General features: G+C 43.3%; 2 protein-coding genes across 2 annotated transcripts in view; both read right to left on the bottom strand.

The window, feature by feature from the left end:
• Positions 1-2,036, bottom strand: part of LOC120799628 (regulating synaptic membrane exocytosis protein 1-like) — a 38,411-nt gene extending 36,375 nt beyond the window's left edge. Inside the window, exon 1 of the mRNA XM_040144850.1 lies at positions 1,870-2,036. Within this exon, the coding sequence (XP_040000784.1) occupies positions 1,870-2,036 (167 nt within the window). The remainder of the gene's footprint in view (positions 1-1,869) is intronic.
• Positions 2,037-5,026: 2,990 nt separating this feature from the next.
• On the bottom strand, positions 5,027-11,023 carry LOC120799782 (keratin, type I cytoskeletal 13-like). Its single transcript, XM_040145137.1, has 8 exons — positions 10,436-11,023; positions 9,380-9,462; positions 8,924-9,080; positions 8,032-8,196; positions 7,751-7,876; positions 7,193-7,413; positions 6,645-6,682; positions 5,027-6,552 (listed from the first exon to the last, which is right to left on the bottom strand). Exons 1-8 carry the CDS (start codon positions 10,817-10,819, stop codon positions 6,446-6,448), a joined length of 1,281 nt encoding a protein of 426 aa, XP_040001071.1. The 5' UTR covers positions 10,820-11,023; the 3' UTR covers positions 5,027-6,445.
• Positions 11,024-12,035: the final 1,012 nt, after the last annotated feature.

Below are 12,035 nucleotides of genomic sequence, written 5' to 3'. Positions count from 1 at the left end.
TGTCCAAATAAAGCTTTCCCCTTGATAACAAGAGCACATCATTCCTGTCGTCTCTCTCTAGCTATTTATTTATCTTGCAAAGTCCCCTCATATCCATTCAGTATCTTGCATAATAATCTTGCATAATAAACTGTAGTAAATATTAAAGACCAGCAATTATTTGAATGTTTTTTTTCTCTCCCTTGTCCATGGTGTACTGGTCCCATAAATGATTAGCCAGATGATGAAGCCATTATTGACTGAACCTGAGCCTGTGCCTCATGGAACATTTAATACATCACTTCCTCTCAAGGGGCCGAAGCGGCTCTCACCCAGCTTCCCTTTAGGTTGCCCTCAGGAAATGAAAACAGCCATTAGAATCAGAGCAAGCCTGAGTGCTATAGGATGCTGCACGCCTGCAATGACAATATTCATCATTATGAAGCCGGAAGCAGGGCTCTCACATGCATCAGTGCAGGTGTGGATAGAACAGATTAGCATGTAGACCCAGCTCAGTGTAGGTTCTGGTGGTTCAAATTGCCATCAATTGTGGTGGAAACCCCTGAGGCATCAGACTGCAATGTATCAAACCCTTTGGAAGAGGCAGCTGAAGCACACCCAGCCCTCATGACATTGCATTGTATCTCTAACATCTCATGTGGTTGTGCAGATAGTGAGTTTAAAGTGACATATAACTATCTCCTGCTATTTAACCATAATGCTCCTTTAGTGGCTTGCAATTTCTGTGTAGCCTATAGCATCTTTCTGAAATGTATCAGTGGTTATTCTCATTCTGACACAGCTCAGATTCTTTGTGTTTGGCGATTGTTTGCCATTTGATGAATATACAGAAGATTTTCAAAGGTGCTACAATAGAGTCGGTGTCTTTTAGTCTGTATCGGGTCCGGTTTAAGCCTGCTAAGATTCCCAACCACACCCCATCTTCTTCTCTCCGCCGAGGGGAGCGTAAATGATCGTACACACCGCCTCACCACCGTCCGTCGGTCGGGATTCTAAAACGGTGTGTGTCGCTCCAGGCCTACGAGCTATAATGTCATAGTTGTTCCTATTATTGTCAAAGCGATCTCTCTCTCTCTCTCTCTCTCTCTCTCTCTCTCTCTCTCCCTCCCTCCCTCACACACACGCACACCAACATTCACTCCTCGGTTGCCAAAATCTACACCGATAGAGCCGCTCCAGCCTGCATGCGTGCGTAAAAGGAGAGGCAGAGCGGTGTTTGATGTGTAAACTGAGGGATGGGGTGCAGTCCCCATTGATGAAAACGAGTGGGTGAAGAATGGATAATGCTATGATTCATCCCATGCCCCCACCCACACACCCACACACACACACACACACACACACACACACACACACACACCAGCACCACAAACTCTCTCTCCCCCGCCACCTCCACCAGCACTGTCACACCCCATCCTCACGGCCCTATCTGCACCTGTAACACGTTTGACCCTGTTTCGGGTCATCTCCATTGACTGTGGCTGTACATTGTTTTAATTTAGGGATTGATTCCAAATGCATCCACCAATACAGTCCCAGCGGATGTATTCCTGATGAGCCGGTTTATTTTAGACCCACGTCCTAAGCTGTTACAGCTCTACTGTGCCTTTACATCGGTGGGTCAGTTTTGGGGGACGCACCACCACACCACACCACCTCTTTAAGACGAACCTACAAGTGCAAGGGGACGGCAGAGCAGAGGCAATGAATCGGTTAATGGTTACTGGATGTGATGGGTGTGTGATGTTGAGCACCACGATGGCAATACCGGGTCCTCATTAGTGTTCAAGAGACATCTTTCCACCGGGGCGTAATGCTATGCATTACGCGTTTTAAGTTCTACGGAAAAGGGAAAAATGTAGTCCTTACTTTAGCATGGCTTGCTCTTTCTCCTCTTCCTCCTTTTGCCGAGCCATCACTGCCATGATGATCTTCCTCTCCTCCTCGGTGAGGTGGCTGAGGTCCGGCAGGTCCGGCATGGATGGCGGCACGGTGGGTGGGCGAGGGCCGCCCTGGGGCCCCACCGAGGCGGACATCTTTTCCACCTCCACCACCCCACCTCCTCCTCCTCCTCCTCCTCCTCGGCGTGTCGTTTCGGCTGACAGGTTCCCCGGAGTGCTTCCGAGCCACACCTCACGACATGGTCCGCGGGCAGAGCGGCAGCGGCAGCCGCAGCTCTGGCGAATAGTGCAAGCCGCTCATGGTTGCAGGCACCCTCGGTTGTGCTTTTGTTTGTCCTCTCTCAGGGTGTTTCTCCCACCACACTCTCGTCGTCGCCCCCCCCCCACCCCCCTGCCTGCCCGCCTCTCCCCTCCCCTGCCCGGATTCACGGGGAGCCCATCTCCGTTTTTTCACGCCGGGGAGATGGGTCGAGCTGAGGGGGCCTCGGGTCCACTGGGCTGGTTTGTGGTCCCTCCGCCGTCGTCTGACTGGAGCAGGATGTTGGGCGGTATAGGCGGAGTCCTTGCTGCTTCTCCTCTCTCCTCTCTCTCTCTCTCTCTCTCTCTCTCTCTCTCTCTCTCTTTCTATCAGTCAATGGGAATGCAGCCCTCCTTCCTCCCCCTTTTTTTGAGGAGGCGCGCTTACTCATGTGAGAATGGGGTCCTCACCATCACCACATGCAAGCGCAGCTACACGTACACACATCGTAGTGTTTTCTCCAATACACGCACGCACAGACACGCACACACTTGGCGCACCAAGTTCAGAAGCGCACAAGGGGTCTATGACCAACCCTAAATGCCGCTTCTGGCGCGTTTTAGTATTTTGCCAATTCATATAAATGACATATTAAAGGCGGTTCTATAAACCATGTGTAGCCTATGTTGCAGCGACAACGTGCACAGGATTCAATTCTGTCTGAGCTATAGGTTTCAGTCCTTCTTCCTTTTCAGTACCATGGACAGCTCGTCTGAACAGCACCGTCTACAGTCGCAGATTTCATTTTCCGATTCTCTCTCCGCTTTTTTCCCCCCCGCAAACTGAGCACCTGAGCTGCCCTATCTGCCTCATGCTTATTTGGTTGGTGTATGCGCCCAAACAGAAAGAAACTGCTGATCAGCTCAGCGCGCTATATTTCCCAAGACCCACTTCAAGTGGCGCAAATGGGACGACCAGCTGTTGCAGAAATCTTGACTATTTTATTTCCCTAGCCATATTTTGGATGCTTTTTTTTTTTTTTTTTTAAACCTATGTATTCTGCATATGCCACTTTAGCTCGATATAGCTATATCCACCTCTGGTCACTTGACGTATTGTGCATTGCATTTTATGCGGGCGTGTGTTTTGGGTTGTAGCGTGTTTCTTTATGAAGATGTTTTATTGTGTTTCATGAATCTGACGGTGTCGTGTTTGTGTGTGTGTGTTCTGTGTTTCACCTGGGTGCAAGACAAATTTCCCCTCCGGATAATAAAGCTAATATCTGATAGTTTTGACACTGTTATGCCAGAATAAAAACTTGAATATCTTATGTTATGCATTTGTTTTTTGGTTTTTTTTTGTTTGCTTTTTAATTTTCTACAGGGAACCCCCCCCCGACACACACACACACACACACACACACACGCTCGTTCTGCATTCAGATCCAGACTCTCGGGCTATGCCGATCCGGAGCTGGAACCGGTCTCTCCCCGATGACGTAATGCTGGGTGAGAGACCGAGTCCATCCAGCAGATGGCATGCACCCCGGCTTCTGCTGCCGCTGTCGCCCTGCCTCCGCCGAGTGACGTCACCGAGGGGGGTGACTGTACCGCGGTGACGTCAACTTCCCATGGTGCAGAATTTTGTCATCATTTAGGTCGTGACTAGGGACCACCAGCCCTGAGTGACACAGTCGTGCTACGGCAGAGCGGATCTTTGGTGCAGACCTCGGACTATAAATAAACCCCGAGTGCAGTCTGTAGGAGGACAGGGAAACCCTGCTTTAATTGGTCTTTGCTCTGTCAGCCCTAATGATGCTGTATTATTGGTAAACTCAACACACAGGATATAGTTAATAGGGTAATATGCATGTATCACAATTGAGAATTAATCAATGCCTTAGTAATGCATGACAGTGATTAGTAAAGTCAGGTTTTCACTGTTTAATTCAGTTGAGGGGAAGTTTATTTCTCTTGCACGTTTCAAACACAGATTCATTTCCAAATGCTTTAGGTAAGAAACTGATATGAATTAAGAATAAAAACTGACTTAAAACATAAATAAAATAAAATAAAATATACATGGACAAAAAAGTGCTGCATAAGGGAAGTAAAAGTTCAAATGATCAATCAAAATGGACTGGAACCACATACTTGAAGATCCATGTGTCTCATCAGGGACAGACAGGGCATGAAAATTGGCCCTGGACTTGGGTTGGACCAGACCATGAAAAAAAATGACTTGAAATACAGCCAAACTGTAAACCCACATCACATAGCTGAATAATGGTGAAATTCAGAGAGAGAAAATCTAGTAGTTATTGGACAATTGTAGTGCGGGGCAGACAATTCACAGAAGCGCATCGAAGAGGCTGCAAATAAGTAGTGACCTTATTCCACCTTGTGAGTAAAAAAGGAAAAAGCACATAGACAGATTTACCCATCTTCAGAAAAACATACACAATTTTACATCCACTTTCTTCAGTAGCTATAAATGCTGTCTCATTCTCTCAGGGGATACTGAAAAGAGACATTACTCCTTTTTCTGAAAACCGAGAAGGTCGGAAATGAATAAGAAAATCAGAGTAGTGGGATTTCTTTATGTTGGTGCATCTAGTAATAGAGCCCCCTTCTGGACTACGGTGACTATGAAGCCCTGTTTACATGTGTTAGTATCACACAGATAAAATAACAATTTTTTTTCCCAAACCTTTGATCAAGGAGATTTTTTTTTTAAATTACAGCATTTGAGAAGTTAACCTGATTTACTAAGATTTTATGCTGTCAACAAGATCAAAAGATGAATTCCGAGCATTTACATCATAAGCCTTTAATTTGAAAAATGCATATCAAAACAATGCTAAAATGATGAGACAGCAGGAGGGGAAAAACACAAACACTGACATTTTTTTGATAAAAAGAAAAAATATTATAATATCTTTAAATTTATTGCTGCATAATCTGTCATTTCACCCAAATTAATTTCTAAAAAGGTTTATTTAGTTTTATCCCGTTTAAAATAGACACACTGAACTGAGCATTAAGTTCAAAAGTGCAACGCAGGAACCCTAAACCCCAACCTCCTGTACTGTAAGTGATAGTATTCAAAACATCTGTCTCAATAATCTAAAAATCCAATAAATATAATATAATAATCTAATAAAAATAAATCTAATAATCAATAATATCTTTAGTATCGTCACAAATGCTTTGATAAACTATATGAAAAGGGGCTGTGTTGTCAGTGACAAATTTGTATATTCAGTAATGGACCGAAAATCATATCTTTGGTTTGACTATAATGATGACTTCTGATGATGAAGTAAAGGAAATAAACTACTACTGTATAAGGAAGATTTTCCCCATTATATCCAATTATTAAGTGTGAGAATTTGACAATACCACCATCATTTTGAATATACCCACATCTAGTGGACAGATGAAAACATTGCATGTACAGGGGGAGAATGTAAAGTTCTCTACACTACACAGGAGTTAGTGGTAGTAATAGTTAAGAGAGACTAACTTTCAATGAACAGAAGTTAAACAAGTGGAAGGCAGATGTTTATTCTCTTCAGAAAACTGAAAAACCAAAGATGCAAAGAGCCCTTTCACAACCAGACACAAAAAGGTTTATATTTCCATATAAACATGCTACATGTACGATCCTTAACAGTGTTGACATGAGAAAAAGATTAGTATCATATAATACACAAATATTTGCAATGACCTTTCATGCTTTCACTGGCAATGACTCGCTCCCGCCCCCCACCCACCCCCAAAAAATACAAATTAGATAGGGGACTATCATCTTTCTTTTATCACTCCATGTATCAATTCATTAGAGTGCACAGAGAATGAAAGGTCTCATTGCTGCATTTCCTTCCTGAGGCTCATAGCGCCACCTGATGTATATTTCTGGTATTTCAGGAGACAGGCTGGAGGGTATAATCATTTTCAGTGGATTTTGGATAAACTTGGTGGCTTAATTTTATTTAGGTACTAATATATATATATATATATATATAAATTCTGCTTCTATCTCTACCACTTACACATTCTTCTTATACATTTTAAAACCATTTTATCAGTTTTCGTACTTTTTCTGACAATCAGAATAAATATTTTCTGACGAGGATTCAGAAATACAGAAATATAATATGGTGGATTTGGGGATGGATTTCAGACCTGAGTGAAATAATAAACTTTTTCCCTGGATCATTTTAGTAGACTTCAGAATACAGGAAGACCTCTTAATTTCTTTTTTGGTTTATTATCTGATCCAGATCGGTTGGGATCCTGTCTGTCTACTTGCTGATGACCTCTGTGTCCACATCTTCTGTGCGGGACACCACTTTTCCATCAACAATCTCCTCAATCACCACCTTCCTCCTCTGGGTTATGACTGGTTTATCTGTAGAGGAAATACAAAAACAAAATTTAATCTGCAGCATATTTCATTTGAATAGGCATAGAACTAAAAATACAGCGGTGATGTCAACTTACGTTTGACTTCTTTGACCTCATTTATGACAACAGCTTTCCTAGAAGATAAGATAAAAAGACGAGAAATAAGGCAGAAGTTATTTTTTCATTCTTACCCTTCCAGTTAGAGATAATACAAATGTTAAAAAACTAGTTTGGCATTTTAGGGAACACATTTATTCACTATCTTGCCAAAAGTTAGACGAGAAGGAAGGAGGAAACAGCTAGCCTGGCTTTGACCAACGGTAAAATAATAACTTCCAGTACTTCCGAAGATCTAGTTAATACATTATATCTTGTTGTGTTAGAAATGTGTTAATTTGTGAGCTTCAGAGGTGCTGGTAGATGGATTTTGTTACCTTTGGACAGAGCTAGCTGTTTCCCCCTTTGCTAACTGGCTAGCTTCACATTCAGCGTACAGACATGAGAATGGCATCAAACTTCTCAACTGATACTAAAGGCAAATAAGTGCTTTTCCCAAAGACTTAAACAATTTCTTTAGTATGCTTTTTTCTGGGTTTGTCTGTTTTGTTTTGGTTTTTTTTGGGTTTTTTTTTACAAGTCCTTACTTTAGATCTTCTCCATCCAGCAGCCTTCTGTACTCAGCAATCTCCATCTCCAGCCTGGTCTTGATGTCGAGAAGCACCTTGTAGTCCCCGGCCTGCCTCTCGATGTCCATCCTCATCTGGCCGAGCTCGTTCTCCAGGGCGTTGACCATGACCTGGAGTTGGTTAAGGTGCAGGCTGTAGCGGGACTCCGTCTCTACCAGTGTGCCCTCTATGGCAGATTTCTGCACGGGAGACAAAACAAAGAGGAAATATGAGACTTTTCTGAGCACTAATTACTTGTTTTCTAATTCTTCTTTCAACTTAAGTTGCCTTAGGTGCAAAAAAAAACTGTCTGACTGGTTTCCTGACTGCTATTTATAGTGTGTGTAGTCAAACATGTTCTAAAACACGTTACTGTGGTATGTGTGCCGCAGACACCGACGTAACATGAGATTACAGAGTTTATGTTGAGCAATGAAACAGTTCAGCAAGATAAATGAGATAAATGTAAAGATACTGCATGAAAATGTGTGCTGCAGCTTCTTTTATGTGCATTTGTGTATGTGGGATCTGCCATACCAGGCTGAGCTGGGACTGCAGCTCAATCTGCAGGGCCTGCAGGCTCCTCTTGAGCTCGTTGATCTCACTGCGAGAGGTCTGGAGGGTCTCTGTGCTGGTTGCCACCTGCTTGTTCAGGTCGTCAAACTGGAAGACATCGAATTGGACATGAAAATGGTGACAAAGCTATTCAGGCAATTCAGGTAAAAAAGTGATAACTTGATATTTAGTTAAATGTGGGCATGAGATGATGATATGAACATGGTTGTATCAGGTTAAATGTATCGTCTGGCTCCCCTCACCTTGACCTTGTACCAGGCCTCCATATCACGGCGGTTCTTGTCAACGATGCCCTCATACTGGTTTCTGATCTCCTCCATGACCCTGCTCAGGTCCTCCTGGGGCCTGGCCTCCACCTCCACATTCACAGAGTTGGCAGTAATTTGGCTGCGCAAGGCTGCGAGCTCCTACAGGCAGGATGACGGTCAAAGGTCGGGAAAGGTCAAAGATGACAGCCACAATGAAAGCAAAAGAAAGAATGGGATCCTGAGACAAAGAGCCAGTCTTGACAACAGTTAAAGCGGGACTATGTAACTTGTGAAAGAAGAAATAAGACATTCTTGCTCTTAAAAAAGAAATGGATAGATAGTGTAACTGACATTACTGACTCAGTTCACTGACTTTATGACTCTCCTCTCAAAATGAAACCTTATCTGATGTTATGTATCTTCCCTGTTTATGAGCATTTAGGAACCCTTTTCCAGCATCTTCGTAAGGAAACAAACTGTACTTCAGCTGGTTATTATCTGAGATGTCTTGTCATCAGACAATCTCTTAGTGTGTGTTTTCTGGCATCACACTGGGGCCGGTGGCAGCACTTCAAGATACACAACTTGAAAGCACAGCAGTCAGCCAAACAAGTTTAGCGTAAAATTATGTTGTGTAAGCCAAAGATAACATCTCCTGGCAGGCAATTGGCATTAGGTGACTAACTGTCTCATGAAGAACTATTTTAATGTAGTTTTTATACTCTATTCTCAGGAACCGTAGCCGTAAGAATTCCAAAAATTATGAAGGGAATGGATCATATTCCCCTCTGATCATTATATAGGAAATTAATAACCATGAAAATATTGCGGACGACTTGACACCTGGGCTCACTGAGATGGTGTGATGCTACAGTAGAACTCTCACCTCTGCATGGTTCTTCTTCAGGTAGATCAACTCCTCCTTCAAGCCCTCCAACTGCATCTCCAGGTCAGACCGGGTCATGGTCAGGTCATCCAGAACCTTGCGCAGTCCGCTGATGTCCGCCTCCACCGACATGCGCACTGCTAGCTCATTCTCAAACCTGTGAGGAAAGTGGCATTGGAGGTTCATGTTACTGCACCTGCTCAATTATTGTTGAAACCAACACAAAAAAAAAAACCCACAGGTGAGGCTCCACCAAACCCAGTCACACCCGTTTTGAAATGGCTCGATGAACATGTGATATTTTGTTATAATGCTGCAAGTTATCAGGTCTCTCACGTTCCCTACTTCTGCCAGTATTAAACATAGTAATGTTAATTAGGTTTTTACCACACAGGGATTATACCCTGTGCTGTAAAAACCTAATTAACAGATTCCAGACATAACCTCGCCACTCACTTGACTCTGAAGTCCTCTGTTGCCAGTCTGGCGTTGTCAATCTGCAGCATCAGCCTGGCATTGTCCTGTGTGGCAGCACTTATCTAGAAAAAAAAAGAAGCATTGTCAGTGGTTTCTTAGCCATATCCCTTATAATACCACTACAAAGGTGTGTTAGTGATTCATTATCTAGAGTGTGGGCCGACAAGGTTTTGTTGATCAGCAAATAGTTTTCTGTATGCCTGACTTGCATTCTACTGTAATTGTTGTAAACTCTGGATGGCGTCAAATCATTATCACATTTGCTCATCAAGTGGTAAACATTACTCTTGACAGGGCTTGTGGGTGCTGGTGAGAAACAAAAAGACAAAAAACAATAAGGGGCCTTGGTTTTAAAGTTCAGCGCTCCAGCTAACTTGTTCTTTTTGTGACCTTGCACATGCACATACTGTGCCCCGATCAGCCACAACCTCGAAACCACTAACTCGTTTGAACTGGGTTTATCATCCATGTTGTTCCTGACATTTTATTATAACTGAGAATTTCTCATGGTTACACCGATCTACATCCTGAGGGCAAGGGGCTGGTGGACGTTAATGAGTGAGTCATCTTACAGTATGTTAATGAGGCCTCATTAAGGAGGGAAAAGAAGTAATAACTGAAAAGGGTTTTCTATGATGGACTGCATTCTTATCTGTGGAGGACAAACTCAATCCAGCTGTGTTCCCCCACCTTCCTGGTACCGGGTGTCAGGTCAAGTTATATGAGGATGAAGTTTGAACATGATACACATGAAGAAATTATTCATCCTTTGGTGGTTGTTTCTAGGTCGTAGTTTTACAAACTTTTTTTTATTATTATATCCAAAATGATTTTTTTTAAAAGATTTTTTAAGGTGTTTTGGAACTGGAAAAAAGAACTAAATAAGATTATTTGTAGATTATCGTTTTATCATATTAATATTTATTTTGACGATGATTATTAACATTATTTTACAGTAAGACAATGCAGGTTATTTAATTAAAGACATTATATAAAGACAGATATTTATGAGACTGTGGGGAGGGGAAAGCTCACCTTTTTGCGTAGGTCGTCGATGATTACGTGATACTTGCTGTAGTCCTTGAGGGTGGGGGTCTGCTTCTCGTACCACTCGCGGATCTGACGCTCCAGCTGCGCATTGGTGGACTCCAGAACGCGCACCTTCTCCAGGTAGACGGCCAGGCGGTCGTTGAGGTTCTGCATGGTCACTTTCTCGCTACTTGAACCGGCGAAACCGCTGTTGCTTCCGAGCGCCGCTGCCAGGTCAAGGCTGGAGCCAAGCCCGCTGGAGGCGTAGGACACTCGGACGTTTCTACCACCTGCGCCGCCATAGACGCTCGTACCCCGCCTGGAGACTGTCATTGTCGGAACTGAGGACAGGGACAAAGCGGATAATCCAGAGAAGTATGTGGTGGCCATGGTGACGTCTGTGCTGACTCTGTGCAGTGGTCAATGAAAGTTGTCAAACCCCAGGAGTGGTGCGGAGGAGCTGGTGCCGACGCAGCCTGGAGGGTAGATTTTATAGCCTCCTGCATGGAAGTGGGTGCGGCCGAGCGGGTAGACAGAGAGATGCTGCTAGCCACCATCACAGGTGTGACCACAAAGGGCGTGGTGGCCTTACCTTAACGGCTGTCATGCACCATTTCAGTAAGGGGGGTTGAAGTGTGAGACAACGTTCACTGACGCTGTCAACATTCATTTAAGCCTTTCGGATTGACTTCATCACTGGAGGAAAGAGAGGAATAGTCCTCCTCTCATTGTCAGCCTGTAGCTAATTTACCCTAACCTTTAACACAATCATTTTAACTATAAATTAACTCACAAAAACTTACCCAAAACTTATGTTTGTCTTTGAATTAAGGATGCAGCTATCAGTCCCCTTAACCTTTTTGATTAAATTGTGAACATTAATTATAAAACTTGGAACATTTTCCCAAATGCTAGCAGCCCTGTGAGGCTGTACTGAGCTAAATGCTAATATCTGCATGCTAACATGGTTACTATGACCATGTTAACAAGATAATGTTTAGCTGGTATAATGCTTACCATGTTCACCTCTTACTTTAGTGTGTTAGCACACTAACATTTAATAAATCGCAAAGTACTGGACAAAACAAAAATTTTGACCTCATCAAGCGGCTAGATGAAAAATTGGAGGATGACCGGGGTCAGCATGTTTCGCGGCTGCCTGGTGGCCTAAAGGTTAAGGCCCACCGCACACATAACAGCACACCACTTAAAAGCAATGTCCATGTTATGACTCCCGGCTGAGGGGCCCCAGCTGCATGTCATAGCACACTTTCTGCTGCCACATTTCCTGTCTCTCCACTGACTGTCCAATAAAGATAAAAAGCTGAAAAAAGTAGCCTAAAAAAGTCAGCAGGCTTCATCCTCTGGGGACCACGGATGTCTGTACGATATTTATTCAGATATAGGAGTTCATGCATACATTCATTGCACACACATTCAAATGTTGTAAATATTCTCCCACACTTGCATGTACTACATGTTCACACAACATGACCCCTGTGTTGCCAAGGTTGCCAAGCCTTTTTGTTTTCTGACATTACCTTAATGAAAGAGATGTGATCTTAGGTTTAGGCAAGATCATATAATTGCTCAGAAAACTTCCAGT

Source organism: Xiphias gladius, chromosome 15 (assembly GCF_016859285.1).
Source record: "Xiphias gladius isolate SHS-SW01 ecotype Sanya breed wild chromosome 15, ASM1685928v1, whole genome shotgun sequence".
In the NCBI taxonomy this organism is placed as follows: Eukaryota; Metazoa; Chordata; class Actinopteri; order Istiophoriformes; family Xiphiidae; genus Xiphias; species Xiphias gladius.
Note: the sequence above shows the minus strand (reverse complement) of the source record. Positions and strands in the feature narration are given on the sequence as shown.